Source organism: Solea solea, chromosome 14 (assembly GCF_958295425.1).
Source record: "Solea solea chromosome 14, fSolSol10.1, whole genome shotgun sequence".
In the NCBI taxonomy this organism is placed as follows: domain Eukaryota; kingdom Metazoa; phylum Chordata; class Actinopteri; order Pleuronectiformes; family Soleidae; genus Solea; species Solea solea.
The window spans coordinates 24,159,625-24,177,024 of record NC_081147.1 but is presented as its reverse complement, the minus strand read 5'-3'; the positions used below and the strand labels follow the sequence as shown (position 1 = coordinate 24,177,024).

Here is a 17,400-nt window from a genome sequence, read left to right as displayed (position 1 = left end):
CATTTAAGTGTAATACATTGATCATTTATTTCTCTAAAATCTCGCTATATGCCGTGATTATGCATATAAACAATGAGTCACAGGAAGAAATTCAAAATTCTGTTAAATAATTATTTAAAAACAGAAAAAAAGCACCTAATTTTTTAAATGATATGCCCTTCAGTTTAACAGTTTTTGCACAATGCATAATGATTATAGGTCAGTGTACAGTTGGATCTTTAGGGTGCAAGTGAGGTAATTGGTTGAGCCCATTAGCAGAGTCATAGGTACTCTTTATTTAGATCTGGCTCAATTTAACCAGCACTTACTGTGCACACCGACCTCAGTGAACTCTGGTGGATCCATGATGTGCTGCAAGTATGAAACACAACCATATGTAGTTACGGCTACATAGTATCGAGTGAATAAATGCTGTGGAAGTAGCAAAAGCAGGATTGTGTAACGTCGAGAAAGAACCAACACTACAACAGTCACGTCACATTTTTAGCACTCTTTGTTCATACGTTAAGTTTTCTCAGCAACAACTGTTTTTGACATTGATACAGTGCAAATGCACAATAGCACAACATTAATGTTACACACTATTTTTTAAAGTCAACACAGCAGATTTTTGACAATTTGCATGTTTTGAGTTTTTTGTTTTTGTTTGTTTGTTTTTCTTCTTCTTTTGCTAAACATAAATATGTTTGTCCTTCAATTGGGCTTTCAGTGTCCAACAGACAAGGTTTCTTTCCTTCACTGGTCGGAATGCTTGGACACAGTCAACTATCTGGAAATCAACGGCAAGTCCTTTTTCCTCCCCCAAGTGCGGTTGGCAGCTTCTGCAAAGTCATGGCAAACGGTGAAGTCGGGGGCGCGGTCAGCATCTGTTTTGCCATCATGCCCAGGTGCAGCGTGATCATCTGAGTCAGTCAAACAGATCCACTTCATTTTTCTCGTTTGTTTGTTTGTTTGTTTGTTTGTTTGTTTGTTAAATGTGGCCAATACTGGATGTATGTCAGCCATTTTCTGTAAACCAACACCGATGCCAAACATGTCTACCTCTTGTTTGATATGCATATTATATTATATCATATTATATTTAAGAGATAACCTAAGACCTGAGAAAAATATCACATTTTGCAACGTAAGACAGAGAAGATACAGTCCCGCTCAGCCCATCAGTTTATATCGACCCGACGCAGCAGCTTTAAACACTCGGGAGTGTTTTCAAACGTTTCCTCCAACAGATCAAAAACAAAACAACAAACACAGATGACAGACAGAAAAACAACACACTCCGATGGCCCCGGTTAACACTACACATCCATCTTCATATGTTCTGATTATTATTTTCTTTTAAAATACCAAGTAATCAAGTAAACATTTGTGGCAGATGATGTTTTTTTGTTTTGTTTTTTCATTATCTTTTAAGATTCAAGAACTACTTTTTTTTTTTTTTTTTTTACACATCAGGTGAAGAACTCGCGATGGCTTCTGGTTCATCATGGCAGCGCTGGCTTCTTCTCCAGCATCCCCCTCAACAGAGTCATCACCCCAGAAGAGGCTTTTTAAAGAACTGCACGTTAGTAGAACTGCTCAAGCACAAACACCAGCCGTCCTCTTGACCCTCCCACGCCCACCCTTACACCTGTCTCCCCAGCCTTCATTCAACCTCTCCCTCTCTTTCTAAAAAAACATTGGTCCCATATCTCCATTCTCAAACTCCCTCCTCTATTCATTATCTCCCTTCTTCTCAAACTTATGGCATTTGTTTCATCTCTTTACTCGCTCTTCTTGGTGGTGGTGGTGGTGGTGGTGGCGGCGGCGGCGGCCGCAGCCGCGGCCCTTGCTCTGGACTTGCCGACGTAGGCCTCGAAGAAGAACTGGACAAAGAGCACAAAGTAGCTGAGGTACATGAGGGAGGACCACACAATGTTCTGCATGTGGGACGGACACTCCTGGCCCTGCTGCATCCACGAGTACACCAGGTAGTTCACCACGCAGCCCATGACCATCTGGGTGATCTGGGTCAGCGTGATGAACATGGCAAACTTGCGCGACACCTTGAAGCCGGCCGCCCGCAGCGCGTAGTAAGAGTACATGACGGCGTGGACCAAGTAGTTCATCGTCATGAACCAGCCGCCGCCGGCCACCATGTCTTTGTACGAGTACCAGGAGTAGAGCAGCACGGTGATGTGATGGTACCAGTGGAGGAAGATGAGCTTCTGTTTCCTCAGCACGATGAAGAGAGTGTCACCTGAAGAGATATGGGGGGAGGAGGAGGGGGTGCAAAGAAAAGGAGAATGAAACAGGGAGAAAAAGAGAATATTATTACTGTTGCAAGTTGCTCTCAAACATGTGGAAGTGCTGTCGGCACACAAACGGCACAGGTGTAATATTTCAACTTAAAATCATAAAAAATAAAATAAAATATGACAGCAAATGCTGTATACACACAGTAGGGATGAACAATTAATCCTTTTCAAATCTGAAGTTGAATGCATCCAAATTAGCGAATCACAGAGGCTGCTGTTTAATTGTTATTCTATTTTGGATTGTTTTATTGCCAATTTGAAACATGCATTAGGTTTCCTCATCTAGTGTTCTCTGTCTTGTTTTAAATCAATGATATTACTGGAAGTCAGGTTTTATGAATGACATTTGAGAAGTAACATTCATAAAATAACAATAATAATAATAATAATGATAATAATAAAAAAAACTTTCATAGCTTTTCCTATGACCTCATGCTCTTCTAATCAATACCTAAGAGTAAATGTACACTTTAATGAAATGATGGAAAATTAATGTAGATTGACTTCCTGACTCTACAGTAATGGGCTTTGTGTATGGCAGGGCTGTCAAAACTATGGTCCACAGGCTTAAATTTGGTTACAATGATAATTGTGACAATGAAAATTATATTTTTAGAAAACAGTGCATTTGTATGTAAATGTTAGTGTTAAAAAAAAGGGGAAAAAAGGAACATTGGCCCCCGGAAATCTTCACATTATCAAATATGGCCCTCGTTGTTTCTTCTTAATACTCATGACTGTACATTTGTGAAGCTGAGTCTGGACACCAGAGAACGGACAGTCACTGTCATGTTCACAACAGAGTCACGGAGAGAAGAACAGAGAACAGTGAGCGTCTGTCACCTTTCATTCCCACAGAGAGGAATCAGTGCTCTGGGTTTAACCCTGGGGTTCGTGGCATTTACGTCTCACAAGGACAGAGATAAACACACAAAAAAGAAAGAGACCACACAGGCAGATATACAAATATTACACAGCAAATGAAGCAACACAGTCACATTTTATGGAATAGATCAGCAGCCTTTTGGTAAAAAAAAAAAAAATTGTTGACTTACCCAATTCTGGTGCTTTACTGAGTACAAAGGCGTACGCCCAGAACTTGCTGACGGGCCCGTTGTAAAAACTCTGGTCACAAACCGACTGTTTAAGCCCTTTCGTCATCAAGATGTACGTCATGTAACTCCCAGTACGGATGGCACCAAATATACTGCACGCACAGAGAGAGACAAGAGGCAAATTATTGGAGAAGGGAAATGAGGTGGTCCATGTAGACATGAGTCTGTAAGTTGTACGGGGGAAAAAGTACGAGCCTCTGAATCAGCGTCGGTCTGATACTGGTCAAAATCAATGGATCGGATATCGATAGAGAGAGAGAGACGTCCACCACGGCTATTACACGGATATTGGTAGGAATTCAGGGTTGTGAAATCAGGATCAGATGAAAAAAAAGTGGTATCAAGCCACCCATAAAGTACAAGGGCTGCGACGTATGATTATTTTCATAATCGACTGATCTGACAATTATTTTCTCGAATAATAGAGTAATTGTTCTACAAAATGTTGATCAGGTGTTCTCAAATGTCTTGTTTTATCCATAAAAATGATTCAGTTTCACTGATTTCTTTGTTAAATGGAGCAAAAAAACTAAAAAACATTCAAGAAGGTGAAAAATCTGAAAAGTTATTTAAATTCTTTAAAAAAAAACACTCCAACTAATATGGATGAATCAATTATCAAAATACCTAACGATTCATTTAGTAATCGATTCATAGAGTTATTGTTTCAGCTAAATATCGTACCTTTATTTGTCTTCAATTCTTTACACATACATATAAGAGTCAGTTCATCACCTGCCAGCAAAGAATTTTGTTGTTTCTGTGTCGTAATTCATTGCAACTGCAACGCCAGAGTCATGAGAACATACTGTTGCTACATCTCAACAATACAATACACGCTTGTTATGCACGACGGTATCGTCTGAGCCGTGTGAAAGCGTCACCTGCAGTTTTGGAATGTGTTAAAATATGCAGCTGCAAATAGACTATGACTCAGTTTCACTGTGAAAAACAAAGTCAGTGTTTTGCTAAACTGGATTAGGTGAAGAATCTAACGGCTGCTACAGTATATATGCATATTGTTCATTTTCATAATCCAGATTACGCTACGACGTGATAGGAGGCATTCACGTTCTCTTCCTCACCTGAAAACAGCGAGTGTGAGCGACCATATCACCAGCGGTTTCCTCAACTCGAACTTCTCCCTCTGTTTCATGAGGTGACGGCCGCCGAGGATACAGGCGGCGTACAGAGCCGCGAAGAGGAAGGACTTCTTCCTGTGACACACAAAATAAATAAAACAAATTTTTTTTATGATTGCAAGTGCAAACCCAGGTAAATGTGGTCATCGTGTGCGTTGATGACGTGGTACACGGTCGATTCTGGGATAATCTATACATTGCCAGACAATGGCGTGGCCGTGTGCTGCAACAAATGAAGCATCTTGACATGACGCTTTATTTAAAAACATAAATGGACACATTTATTCATCCTGTGCAGGTTTTGTAGTTTTAGTGCAAAAACCAAGACAGGCTTTTATGAAAATACTAAACAAGATAACAAATATCCATCAATCAGTGTCAAAAGTCCACCCTAAAACTATAAGCAGTTTTTACAATCATTTCTCAGTGTACAAAAATACATTCCAAACTGATGATGTCTAACCATTTCACTTTGTTTCCTTCCCTTTTCTCTTCCATCATGAGCACAGCACACTGTTTACAACACAAACTCCTTTTTATTTTTACTGACTTCAGGCAATGCCTGAAATGATGATTTAATCATTTTCTTTATGTGTGTGTGTGTGACTCCCAACTGCGGGCGGAATGCTTAGTTTTCAGTTTACTCTTATTGCTTCTACTCAGCAACGAGGGACTTGTCAGAGATCACTGCTGTGTCACATCGTCGCACAAATAAATCTGGAGAAAAGTGTTTGGGTTTTATGATTTCTTTGTTATGTGGAGCAAAGAAGAAGAAAATGTTCACATTTAAGAATCTAAAACAATCAGAAATCTTGTTTTATGACAATGACAAAAGCTTCAAACTGATTAGTGGAGTAATTGTTTCAGCTCTAAAAAAGTCGAGCCGAGTAGAGCTAGAACTGAGTAGTGGGAAAGCTCCATGAACGTCTAAAAAAAAAAATCAGCCAAAAAAAAAAGAATACTACAGAATAAATAGGAATTAGCCGCAGGTAGGGAAGTCAAAATAAGAGGCATGTACAGCAACACTGTTGTGGAGATACAGGTAAATAAATCATTATTGCCCTCAAGAGGACAGTGTTCAGGGACAAGGCGTGAGGCGTTCAGGGAACTCTGGGACTGCACAGGAACCGCACTGCATATAATGAGTTGTGTAGCAGTAGCTCGAGAAGCGATGTTGCTTTCGTTCCGCCCGACGTTTGCGTTAACGACTGAATTACGACATTTGCAGCGGAAAGAACTCATCAGCAAGTGGATACGAGTGCCAATTCAAGGTCGCTTGTGTGACACCCGGTGCAGCACGCACACACACACACACACACACACACACACACACTACAATACTGGTCCGATGGGTTTTTAACACATTCCGCTATGAATGCAAATATTTCCCACAGAAGCGAGACGTATGTATACACACTGCACAAACACCAAGCCACCCTGTTCTGTTTTGCCACCTCAGCAGTGCACACCAACAACAACAGCAGCAGCAGCAGCAGTGTGTGCAGTCATCTCGCCTCGATCTTAACTGGTACGATCAGATTAAAAAAAGGTCAACATTTGCTTCATTTCAAAGGAACCACACCCACATCTCTTCTAATAAATTAGTAATTTGAGCTGCAACTAACGATTATTTTCATAATCGATTAATCTGTCGATTATTTTCTCGATTAAGCGTTTGGTCTATAAATTATCAGAAAGCGTGAAATGATGAGGTTCTCAAATGTCTTGTTTTGTCCACAAACCAAAATGATTCACTTTTAATGATTTCTTCATTATCCAGAGCAAAGGAATGAAGAAAATACTCACATTTAAGAAGCTTAAACAATCGGAAATCCTTGTTTTAATCATTAAAAAAGCTTTGAACCGATTCATTGATTATCAAAATAGTTGTCGATTAATTCAATAATCGATTCAACGATTCATCGTTTCAGCTCTATTAGTTATACAGTACAACCAACTCGGCCCGCCGCTGTAATCTCAACACACCACCTCTGTGAATCACTATCTCTGTTTGCTGGATTATAAAATCAGACAACAGATACTGACTCAAACTGGTTAGACAAGTCATTTTGTTAACCAGCCATTGTGGAGACAATAATTACATTTGTTTAACATGATTACTGACATGAGCTCCTTCAAAGTTAGATTTATTTACAGCCCGCACGACAACAGTATAAGGTATGACCTTATCTTTATGATGAAGTGCATTAGAGGCTACAGTGTGGCCTACAGCAGCATTCTTATGACGGATTCCACTGCTGTCAAGAGAACTAAAGAAAGAAAGAAAGAAAGAAAGAAAGAAACAGGCTACAGAAACCCAAAGGCATGGTCAAAGCAGGCGAGTTGTTGAGAGGCGGTGGTGATGGGGGAAGGAATGTTGCCGCTGTTGTCTTTGGTGCCAGCTGCAGCCGAGCCACGTCTGCATTTAATACACCAGTGTCAGTTCACATCACACCTTCGTGATTCCACCCGAGAACCACGGCCTTCAGAGTCTTCGTAAAGGATTAGTAGATTTAAAAAAAAGTCCTCTCAAAGTCAACCATTAGATAATATGTACTACTGGATTTTCTGATACCCTAAACCCCATTGTTCTCAAACTGTGGTATGTGTACCACCAGTAGTACGCAAGCTTCCTCTGGTGGTACTTGGAGGACAATCAGAAATACTGTTCTACTGTATATACCAGGGTATCTAATGTCACTATACCAGTGTCTGAAGTATGTGTGAGGAAGAGGAGGATGATGAGAGAGCAAATTACCTTATTGGGAATTAATCTGACTTTGCTCGTCCTATTTACACCACTGTATTTTAGCGTTGGCGATTACATCGATAGAGCGCAATATTTTCCTCGGGTGTTACTTGGTATAAAAATCATCGACGACGCCATCATCGTACAAGTGATACATTCTTTTAATCTTCTCAGCAGCAGGTGAAGTATTATCACTGCACAGCAAAAGCAAAGAGAGAGCCACCACCAACTGACTGCACAGTCAATACAATTACAATACAAACCTATCATTTCACACAGCAGATTCTTTTTGCTTTGCTTCCTGCTGTTTTCTCCAAAATCTTAAGCAAAGCAAGTAGAAAAATAACAAATGAATGTTAAATATCTACTATTATCTACTAGATCAATTACATACAGGTTAATAAACAGTTTAGCTTATTTCTTATTTTGTGAAACTTGTAGTCAAGTCGTCAATCAAGTTCAAAATAAAGTGTTCTACTCGAGGTGTCATCATCACTGTACACATTGATAATGACACCTTTAGTGTTCTAAAGGTGTCATTATCAATGGAATATATGACATGCAAGAGGCGCTCAGTTAAGAAGGTGAGGCATCTCTGTTTTTATAGTTTGATTGTGACAGAGTGACTAAGGTTTGTGATGAATAAATCAGCTGTTTTGTCCATAAAGTATCAGGAAATGATGAAAAATGTTGATCGGTGTTTCCCAAACCTTGAAATTATTGGGGTAAAAAAGACTTTTGAGAACATCGTCATTTTGAGGTTTGGAAATCACACGGACCAAACAAGTACTCGATTAATCAAGAAACTAATAGACGGATTAATCGATGAGGAACATCCAGCTGTCTCTAGACTGTTCAGGTTTTCTTATTGTTACTTAAATCATGATTGCCAGGCAACTAAGACAAAGATGTCACACACTTTTTACAGTAAATCACCAGGTTCAGCTCCGGGTATTGAGTCAGTCAATCATAACAGAAGTGTGCACTTTCTGTTTTGGTTTCCCTTCCCCAAAACACTAGGTCTTACATTGAGGATGTTGAATCGATGGACCCTCCCCTCCCCCACTGACAGTGCAGCACAAAGCTGCTGGGTAACCTGCTGTGGGACTTGAATCTGCATTAGCTGATCCAGGAGATTTCATCCATTACATAACCCTGCGTTTGCAGTGCGAGGATGAGTCTGCACGGCCGGGCCACTGAGCCGGTGTCTCAGCGGCTGAGCAGAGCGTAATGTGGACGCGACCGCATGTGAAACATAGGCACTCAAAGAGTTAGTTCAGAGTGGGACTTTGGTAGATTTCCTGCCACAGATGAGCCACAGACCACAATATTAGACCAGGAGTTTCACTATGATGAGTTTGATTCATTTCATTTAAATGACCGAGGTCCTCAACATTTATTTGCAAAAAAACAAAGTGCAAGTTTTGACAAAAAACTCTGCCGATATACAGTAGAAGTATGTGCACTTTTAAGTGGATTTAAACGGAAATCTTGTCCCTTTTGTAGCGGATGCACAGTGTATACCTGCAAATCATGTAGACTACACCACTGCTAACGGCCTATTTATCTTAAATCACAGGGAGAAGTGTATAAATCTATGCATGCAGTTTTTAATGCAACTTCAAATGACCAACCTTGTGAAACTACTAGCATTACTTCAGTCCATTCTGCATCTGGTGACACAATATAAAAGGTTGATTTCTCTTTACAGGAAACACTTACACTCTTGTTGAGTGGTGACTATAATTATATGCCAGTTAAGTGCCTTAAAAACATCTCCAGTCAAGTTTGAGAAAGACAAATGGCTGGTTTGGAATCTTGCACTGAATAGCACTCAACTCTATAAACACTGTAATGACAGATCACATCTGATAAAAGTATTTGACTGTCTGTGGCCTTCATGGATAACAAATCACGTTATCTAAAAAAAATTTCTCTTCTCCATTTTAGATTTTGTCTTACAGGGTCATTCTTTGACGGTTAAAAAGGTGCAGGAAAGAACAGGAACGATGCATCTAAGATGGTATGGCAGTAAGCGAGCATGATATTAGTTGTGATAAAACAGCACAGCTCCAGGAAGACCTTTGTTTCTGATTACTATGTTTTTTTTTTCATCTCTGACTTTGCCAGTTGTGAGATGAGAAGAAGAGCAGCCCAGAGAACATAAAGCCTGAGGGGATTCTGGGTTAACATGGTCAGCACTGATCAAGATCAAAAAGTGCTGCATTTGTTCAAATGGCAGCAGCGTGAAGCAGTTTCACTGTCAGGAGGAAGGGCTAGAATTTCACAGGGGAAGTGAGGACAGGAAACAATATACTGTACATCAGAAGTTTGTTAGAATAGTAATGTGTTTTATTTGAAATGCATTAAATATTGGCCATGTCTAATTTTGGGAAGTTTGGGAAGTGATGTCATCTCACTCATACTCTACATACTGAGCATTCTCTCTCACTGAAGCTTTGAATTGTGCCTCTCTTCTTAAGTCAAGCCTAAAATGCTGGCATGATGAAGCACGAGCGAGCCTCAATCAGCTAAAAACAACAACAACAACAACAACAACAACAATAAATATTTAAACTAAGGAGAAACACCAAACCAGGCTGTAATGACCGGTGAAATGATACCCCTGTTTCCAAATGTAAGATGGGTGGTCTCGTCCATCGAACGACAGGGCACGGAGACAATGGACTGAGCTGCTGTGGAGCTGAATAAGTAACATGAGACTCGGATGTTAACTCATCAAATCCTGTGAACCTGACCTCCAAGCATAATTAAAGAGCAATCCAACTTTTACATTAAAAGGCAGGTGATGAGCTACACCGGGCTGAATGTAAAGCAACACACTGATCTGCAACGACAGTTCCATTATTTTACCCCAAATGTGTTTCTACACTGAAAAGAAATGGCACAAATAAAGGATGGGGAAGCCTCTGGGATGTAAGTGGCCTGTGTTTGATTGGTTTGATTAAAGGAATACTTCACCGATTTGCATTTAGCTTTGTGTTACGAGAATAGAGGTAGTATTTTTGAAAAAATGTGCTTCCCAACCTCAGTTTCCCCTGAGTCGAGAAGTATCTTCATTCTTTTTATTTGTTACGTGCCCACCAGTGACACTTGTGCTAATTCCGCACTTTTTAGACCCACTCGTAGGGGGGCGGGACCTCATTCCCAGAATGTAAACAGTGTTTGCCATCTTTGCCAACAGTTATGCTAACAGGGCCAAGTGTCACTGGTGGGCACATAGCAAAGAAAAGAACGAAGATATTTCTCAACTCAGGGGAAACTGAGGTTGGGAAATACAATTTTTCAAAAATACTACCACTATTTTAGTAATACAAAGCTAAAGGCGAATCAGAGAAGTACTCCTTTAAGCACATGACGTAACAAGGACTGAAAGTCAATATTATTTTGAGCGTGGGATGTAAAGTTCACGTCTGATGTGTAACTCATAAATTCCAACAAGCAAATCAAAAAGAAAGAAAAGAAAAAGAAAGTAAAATAGTTGAATAGTTGAAGTGAAAATGAAAAACCCATCACAGAGCCAAACACTGATAAGACACTGAATAAATAATACTGAATGACCCAGCAGTTTTCCTCCCGTCTTGTGCAAGTGAATAATTAAAAACTGAATTATTTTGGTTTGTGGACAAAACAAGACATTCGATAACCTCATCACTTTTGAGATATTTCGGAAATATTGGATTCAAAAATTGAAAATAGTCCTTGAAAGGAACAGCAATATGAAAATGGAAATACACAAGTGGCAGAATTTTAAACACCAGACCACAGACCACACACTTCATTATTTATTCCCACTGCAACAAACTAAGCGTCTGCTGTTTTCTGTCATTTCAGGGCAAAAACCACCAGAGATCCATTAAAACTTGCAGAGACCCGCGGGGAAGCCGATTACCCCAGACGCTTTTTAAAAAACAGAACACGGATTTCAAGCAACCCGCATGATAACAACGTCTGCGGGAGAACATAGAGAGTCGGCGGACGACATTTAAGACAGAAGATGTTCTTTCCTACAATTTCAATACCAGCCAAACAATGCTATTTAAGTCCTGTTCCATTGATCACATCAACAGCTGTGCCCGTCTTCACTTGCTCATATCCTTAAGTTAAAAGGATGTCGAATGTTGAACAGAGTGAAAGTGCCAAGGGAATGACAGCAGTCACTACAGTATATTAATATCACCCAGCTGATGTGTTAGGTTCTATTTGTGCATGACGTTATTTTGCACATAATTATCGGGTTCTGGGTGCTAAGTGCAGCGGCTGCCGACAGCCCCGAAATAACAGCAAAGTGTCAACATCTTTTTATTTTTCCACTTCCAAACATTCTATTAAGAAAGTACAGAGACTTCGATGTCCTGTTCCTTCCCTGACTCCTGCGCCCGTGCTTGTAATCGGGGTAAACTGGATCATAATAACAGCATGTGTTGCGGGTCCATGTCCTCTGCTTCCTCTTCCTCGTCTTCTCTCAGCCACTCACTTTATTGCTTCACAATGCCGGAAAGTCTTCAGGAAACGCATAAGATCAGAGTACTAGCCTCCATTCATTCCTGCAAAACAATGACTGTTACTGACTCTATATACTGTGCATATTCAGCTCCCATATGTGCATCACTCTGTCAAATGTGCTACATTAGGTCACCGTCTAGAACGCAGATAGTCACAAACGTTTTAATCTGACGTGGCAGTGGATTTAGGTGAAATAGCAAAGGGTAAACAAAGAAGAGTGAAGGAACTGAATTCATTAATATAATGTTACATTTCTGTCCTATTTAACAGCTCAATTAAAGGTCCAGTGTGTAACAATTACAATGACCTGAATGTATAAATTGTTTTTATTGTCAATGAGCCTTTAATAGTTACATTCACCAACACCCTTTGTGTAGTTTTCATCAAAAATGAAGGCTTCAAAGGTTTCAGGTGAGAGATATTCAGCTGCAACACACAACTTCACCAATACATGTCGCCAAATCCGACACACTGTACCTTCAAGTCTGAAACGACACTGACGTAGTGGTAGGAAAACACAGCTCAAGCTTAAACGAGTGCTGCGGGATTGTCGCTAATCTGAAATGCAAATACTCAAGTTAATCTAGATATAGGTCACGTTTGCGACGTTCATTTTAATCTGCATATATGCTGACTAAATTGATATACCAACAACAATGTTATAAGTTAGACATCAGACAAGAAAACTTCATTTAAATACAGTGTAAAGTTGTCTTACCTGTGTGGTTTGATGCTCCAGCTCAGGTGGTCTGCTCCAACTCAATTGTGACTAACTTAAATATACGTTTTAGTACATTCTCAATTCATCGAGTACTTGTTTGGTCCATAAAATGTTGAAAAACCTGTTCTCAAATGTCTTTGAAACCAGAAAATGTTCACACCTAAGAATCTAAAAAATCATACACATATATACACACACATATATATATATATATACACATATATATATATAAATATATATATATATATATGTGTGTATAATATTACGTCTATTTTGTTCATAAAATAATTGAACCTGCTTGTGCTGCAATTCATAAACAGATTCTTAAACAATATTCTCAGTTAAAAAAACCTAATGTAATTGGCATTTGCACCTCAGTGAATGTAACGTCTGGATTACAGTGGATATTTACCCAACAGACCCTGAGCCTGTTAAAGAAGTGTGGGAAGTATTAAAAGGGTAATAAAAAAACAGCAGTTGGTTGTTAGGTGGCTTCATTTGTGTCTGCTTTGCATGGTGGTGAATATGTGCCCTCAGTCTAGTTCCCTTTTTTTTTTTATCTGCCTCATGTCACACATAGTCCACTGCTTTCATTCAAAAAAACAAACATATTAAAGTCAGATTTCCTGCACATGGCAGACAGGAGGCAACAGTCTGGGCGACCTCGACGCCCCTCCACTACAAGAGCAGCACTGAGAAGTCAGCATAGATGGGCTGCGGCGTGATTGGCTCGCGCTCTGTCAGCAGACATCAGAAGATGAACGTGATTGGCCGGCTGTCAGTACCAGGGCATGGACAGCTCCCACACACACTGCTCCCATGCTGCCTCCCCCTCTCTCTCACTCTCTCTCCCTCGCTCTCTTGCAAACACACATACACAGACTCGGTCTCACTGTATAAGCATGAAAGTGTTTGGAGAGTGTGCTACTCAAGCGATGTTAAAAATGTTATGCTGAGCTTAAGCAGATGGCAAATGAAGCCAGATTAATGCCCCCGGCTCATCCTGTGCCGCTTTACACAAGCGCGGCGATGCCGAACGTCTAATGAGGCCTATGCTGAGTGAACGCGTGACTTGTTTCGCTCTGCTCAGAAGCTTCATCCTGGCATGGACCAGAGAGGGAATTCATCGACTCCATGTAGAAGAAGTTTGGATTAGGGCTGCAACTAATGGTTTCTCTCACAACTGATTATTTTGTCGATTGACCGGGTACTTATTTGCTCCACAATGTGTCAGAAAAAGACGAAAAATGTTGATCAGTGTTTCCCAAACCTCGAAATGAAGATGTGCTCAAGTGTCTTTATCGGTTTAAAAGGTTTCTTTGTTATATTTAGCAAGGAAAAGCAGACAATGTTCACATTTAAGAAGCTGAAAATAAATCCTCAAATTGATTACATATCGGATTAGCCGTTGCAGCCCAAGTTTGGATGGATTTGGTTTGTGCCAAAGTACACAACCAAAGAGCAATATTGACTTAACCTCAGTGGCAACAGTGAAATAATCACCCAAGATAGTATAACAGTGTGTGTGTGCAACGCCTGGCAGACACAGCCTTAGGTAAACAGTGACTGGTCTAAAATTAGTTTTCATTTCAAATCAGGATCCTCAACAATTTCAGGGCTGGAGAGTTTTAGTGATTGATCATTGACAGTAGAACCGTTGTCTCTGACAATTTTTTTGTTAAAAAACCTGTTTTTTAACTTGGCAACATGATAATCTATGAATCAATCCGTCAGTCATGTTGACAGTAAGTGAACAGCCGGTAATTATGAAAATGGAGCCGATGAATAGATTCCAACTTTCCCAATGTGTGGAATGTGGATTTGCTGCTCAGGTGCTGCTCAGTGACATTTTTAGGGCGTTCGACTGTTTTCAGGCAAAACGAGTTTGGGATGTGGTTTTTCTTCCTCCTGCACTGGACCTGTCCACCCCAACAAAAACATGTATACACAGGTCTGGGGAAACTTTTAATAGGATTTGAATGCGATATCTAGAAGTTGAGTGACATGGATTTTTTAGTGGGCAGATGCAAATGTATGATGCTAGTTTGAGGATGGTTTTTTTATGCCATTTAACTTTTGTCTTCATCCATCTGATAAAATATGTCATACAAGAGAAAACTGCTTTACCTAAATAAGCATTTATTGAACAATCTCTTCCATCTTCTCCAGTTTGTGTGCATTTACTAAATATATGAAAAAGAGTGTCATCTTACTACATATTATGTATTGCTCTTATTCAATACTTTTAACAGATAATGCACTTAAAACGGTCTTTTGCACATCATGTGATGATCAGCCTGGGCTATTTTATGGCATTTGTTGGGGTAAGGACATGAAGTATGTTGATGTGGTGTGTATGACGCAACCTGAAGGTTTTACACATATGAAGCTAATGGATAAATTGAGTTATTTGGATTTAATTTCATGTAATTAATAAGTAATAACAAATACCAATTACAAAACAGGGCAGAAATCAATCTGATTAATCGTGCGGCAGATTCATCTGCGCACCACTAGAGATCTTTGTGTTGTTGTACAGTAAAGTGCATTTGTATATACTGTATACAGTGAAGCTCGTGTTTCTTATCTTGTTGTTACCTTAATTAACCTTAATTCTACTTTTCTACCTTGTTGTGATTGTTGGCTGCTGTAGCACTGCACATTTCCCCATCCATGTGGGACGAATAAAGGACTCTCTTATCTCTTATTTACCTGATTTGAAACAGAAATGGAAAGATGCTATCATGAAGGACAACACGTCACTCTAGGCTGAGATCAGCCTGTGATCAGGCTTAATTTAATAACCTGCTGCTGGGCCAGTGGTTATATGTCCAACATGGATGAGGCAGCTGGAGCCACGAGTGACCTTTACAGTGTCCAGTATCGCGGTAACTGACGTGGAGAGGATAAATCACAGGGAAATCAAAGACAAAAAAAAAACATCTCCTCCTGACAAAATCATACATCATCGACCTGTGATGCCCACAGAGGATGGAGGGACGTACACACAGCGGCTCGCGCCGACACTCGACTCGAGGCCTGCGTGCGTGCGTGGATTTTGCACAGTTCATAAGACACGAGCTTCAGTTTGCGGATAAGGACAGAGAGAGTGTGATATAATAGGATACAGGCGGGGGGTTTAATCCCGCAAAGGCTGATGCATATGCGCCGGTGCATGTATACAGTCACAAACACCGCGGTGAAAACCGCTCACTGAGATTGTGTTCCGAATAAAAAACGAGAGCCTTACCAGTTCTCCTGCATCCATCGGATGGCTTCGTCCTCGTTGAACTGTCTCTCGAATTCATACTCTTGCAGAGCTAGCACCGACATGCTCGCTGCGCTGTGTTCACGCCGCTGAAACCAAGACAAAACGCGGCCAAGAGCAGGGGGAGCTTCTCTTTACTAGTCTGTTTCCTCGCAGCCGAAGACTGGCATCGCTCGCGCTGCTGTCAGATGCTCGCGATTCTCGCGGTTGTGCGCGAGCAGCTCGTCAGTGGCGGCAGCGGCGGCGTCTTTCACTCCTCTGCCGGCTGAACGAGCCTACGCCCTCTTCCTTAGCAAGGCGCGCTCTGGGTCCTAGCGCCGTTGCATATTCTTCCTTCTCGTCGACCACGCCCCCTTTGGCTGAAAACAATGCCATATTGAAAACCATATTATACTTTTCTATTTTATAGTAGACTTTATAGTCATAGTAGATTTTATAGTAGACTTTATAGTCATTTTTAAAATTTCTAAATTTACTTTTACTTAAGTATATGTTTATTTTTGGAAGTACTGTACTTTGCTACGTTTTTAAATCACATCCGTTACTGAGAGTTGGCCTTAATTAAAAATAAATGAATAAAAATTCACACACTGGAAACTTTGGCAGTGAATGATGAGGACAGGTGAATTGGCACTTATTAATGTGACAAAGTTAAAGCATTTGTGACCTTTGACCCATTTTGACTGATGCATATGTTTACATATTTTATTTTCTCAGCGCTTTAATTTGTAAAGGTTTGCCTTTAATTAAAAACAATTAATGTGAGGGTTTTTTTACGCACTTTTACCCTGAGTACATTTTAAATAAGCTACTTTTTTTTACTTTAACTTGAGTACATTTTTAGACCTTTTAGTACTTTTAATTGCACGTAAGTAAAATTCTACATTCTTTTGTCCAGTGTCCCCTTTTTACATTTGAAATGCTAACTTTTGGGGAAAAACATCATGGGTGTGGGAAGGTGGAGCGTGTTATGAGTTTGCTGCTGCTCACGCCCTTCTTCAGAATGTTGCTTCCATAACAGGACACCAACTGTGGAAACCTACATTCTACGGCTTTTCAACAACACTGCAGGAATTATAAGCCCCTTATATCTTCACGTCACTCTAGTCTTCCTCCCCCCCCCTGACATTTTATAAGAGTCAATCATTCAGATCCACTTTACCCCTGTCTGTCTCGGTGGGAAGATGCACAAAAGTGCACAGGCACACACAGATCTTAACACTTTAACAAAATGGTAAAATACAACACGTCATCTTTGTCCCCTTTTCATATCCATGAAAGCCGTCAGCATCAGTCTCACCTCCAGTTTACCACAAGCTACAAGATTGTGAAACAAAGGATCCACAAGTCTGTTTGATATTGTCTGTGTTTTAAGAAAAACATCTTATATTGAAAATTATGGCTAATTGTGGAAAAAGTTAAAAGCAGCCACAACAAGTCACTAGAAAGCTTCACAACAACAGATTAAATTCAAGAAGAAGATGCTCCGTCACAGTGATGGCCACATTTGCTAACACCTCGGGTTACAGAGGTATTAAATGTCCATTGATTTTCTCCGCTGACATCTCGCCAAACACTAAA

The 17,400-nt window shown here is 40.2% G+C and overlaps 1 protein-coding gene across 1 annotated transcript; it reads right to left on the bottom strand.

The window, feature by feature from the left end:
* Positions 1 to 475: 475 nt before the first annotated feature.
* On the bottom strand, positions 476 to 16,088 carry elovl6 (ELOVL fatty acid elongase 6). Its single transcript, XM_058650260.1, has 4 exons — positions 15,802 to 16,088; positions 4,498 to 4,629; positions 3,353 to 3,504; positions 476 to 2,239 (listed from the first exon to the last, which is right to left on the bottom strand). Exons 1-4 carry the CDS (start codon positions 15,882 to 15,884, stop codon positions 1,764 to 1,766), a joined length of 843 nt encoding a protein of 280 aa, XP_058506243.1. The 5' UTR covers positions 15,885 to 16,088; the 3' UTR covers positions 476 to 1,763.
* Between the last annotated feature and the right edge of the window lie 1,312 nt (positions 16,089 to 17,400).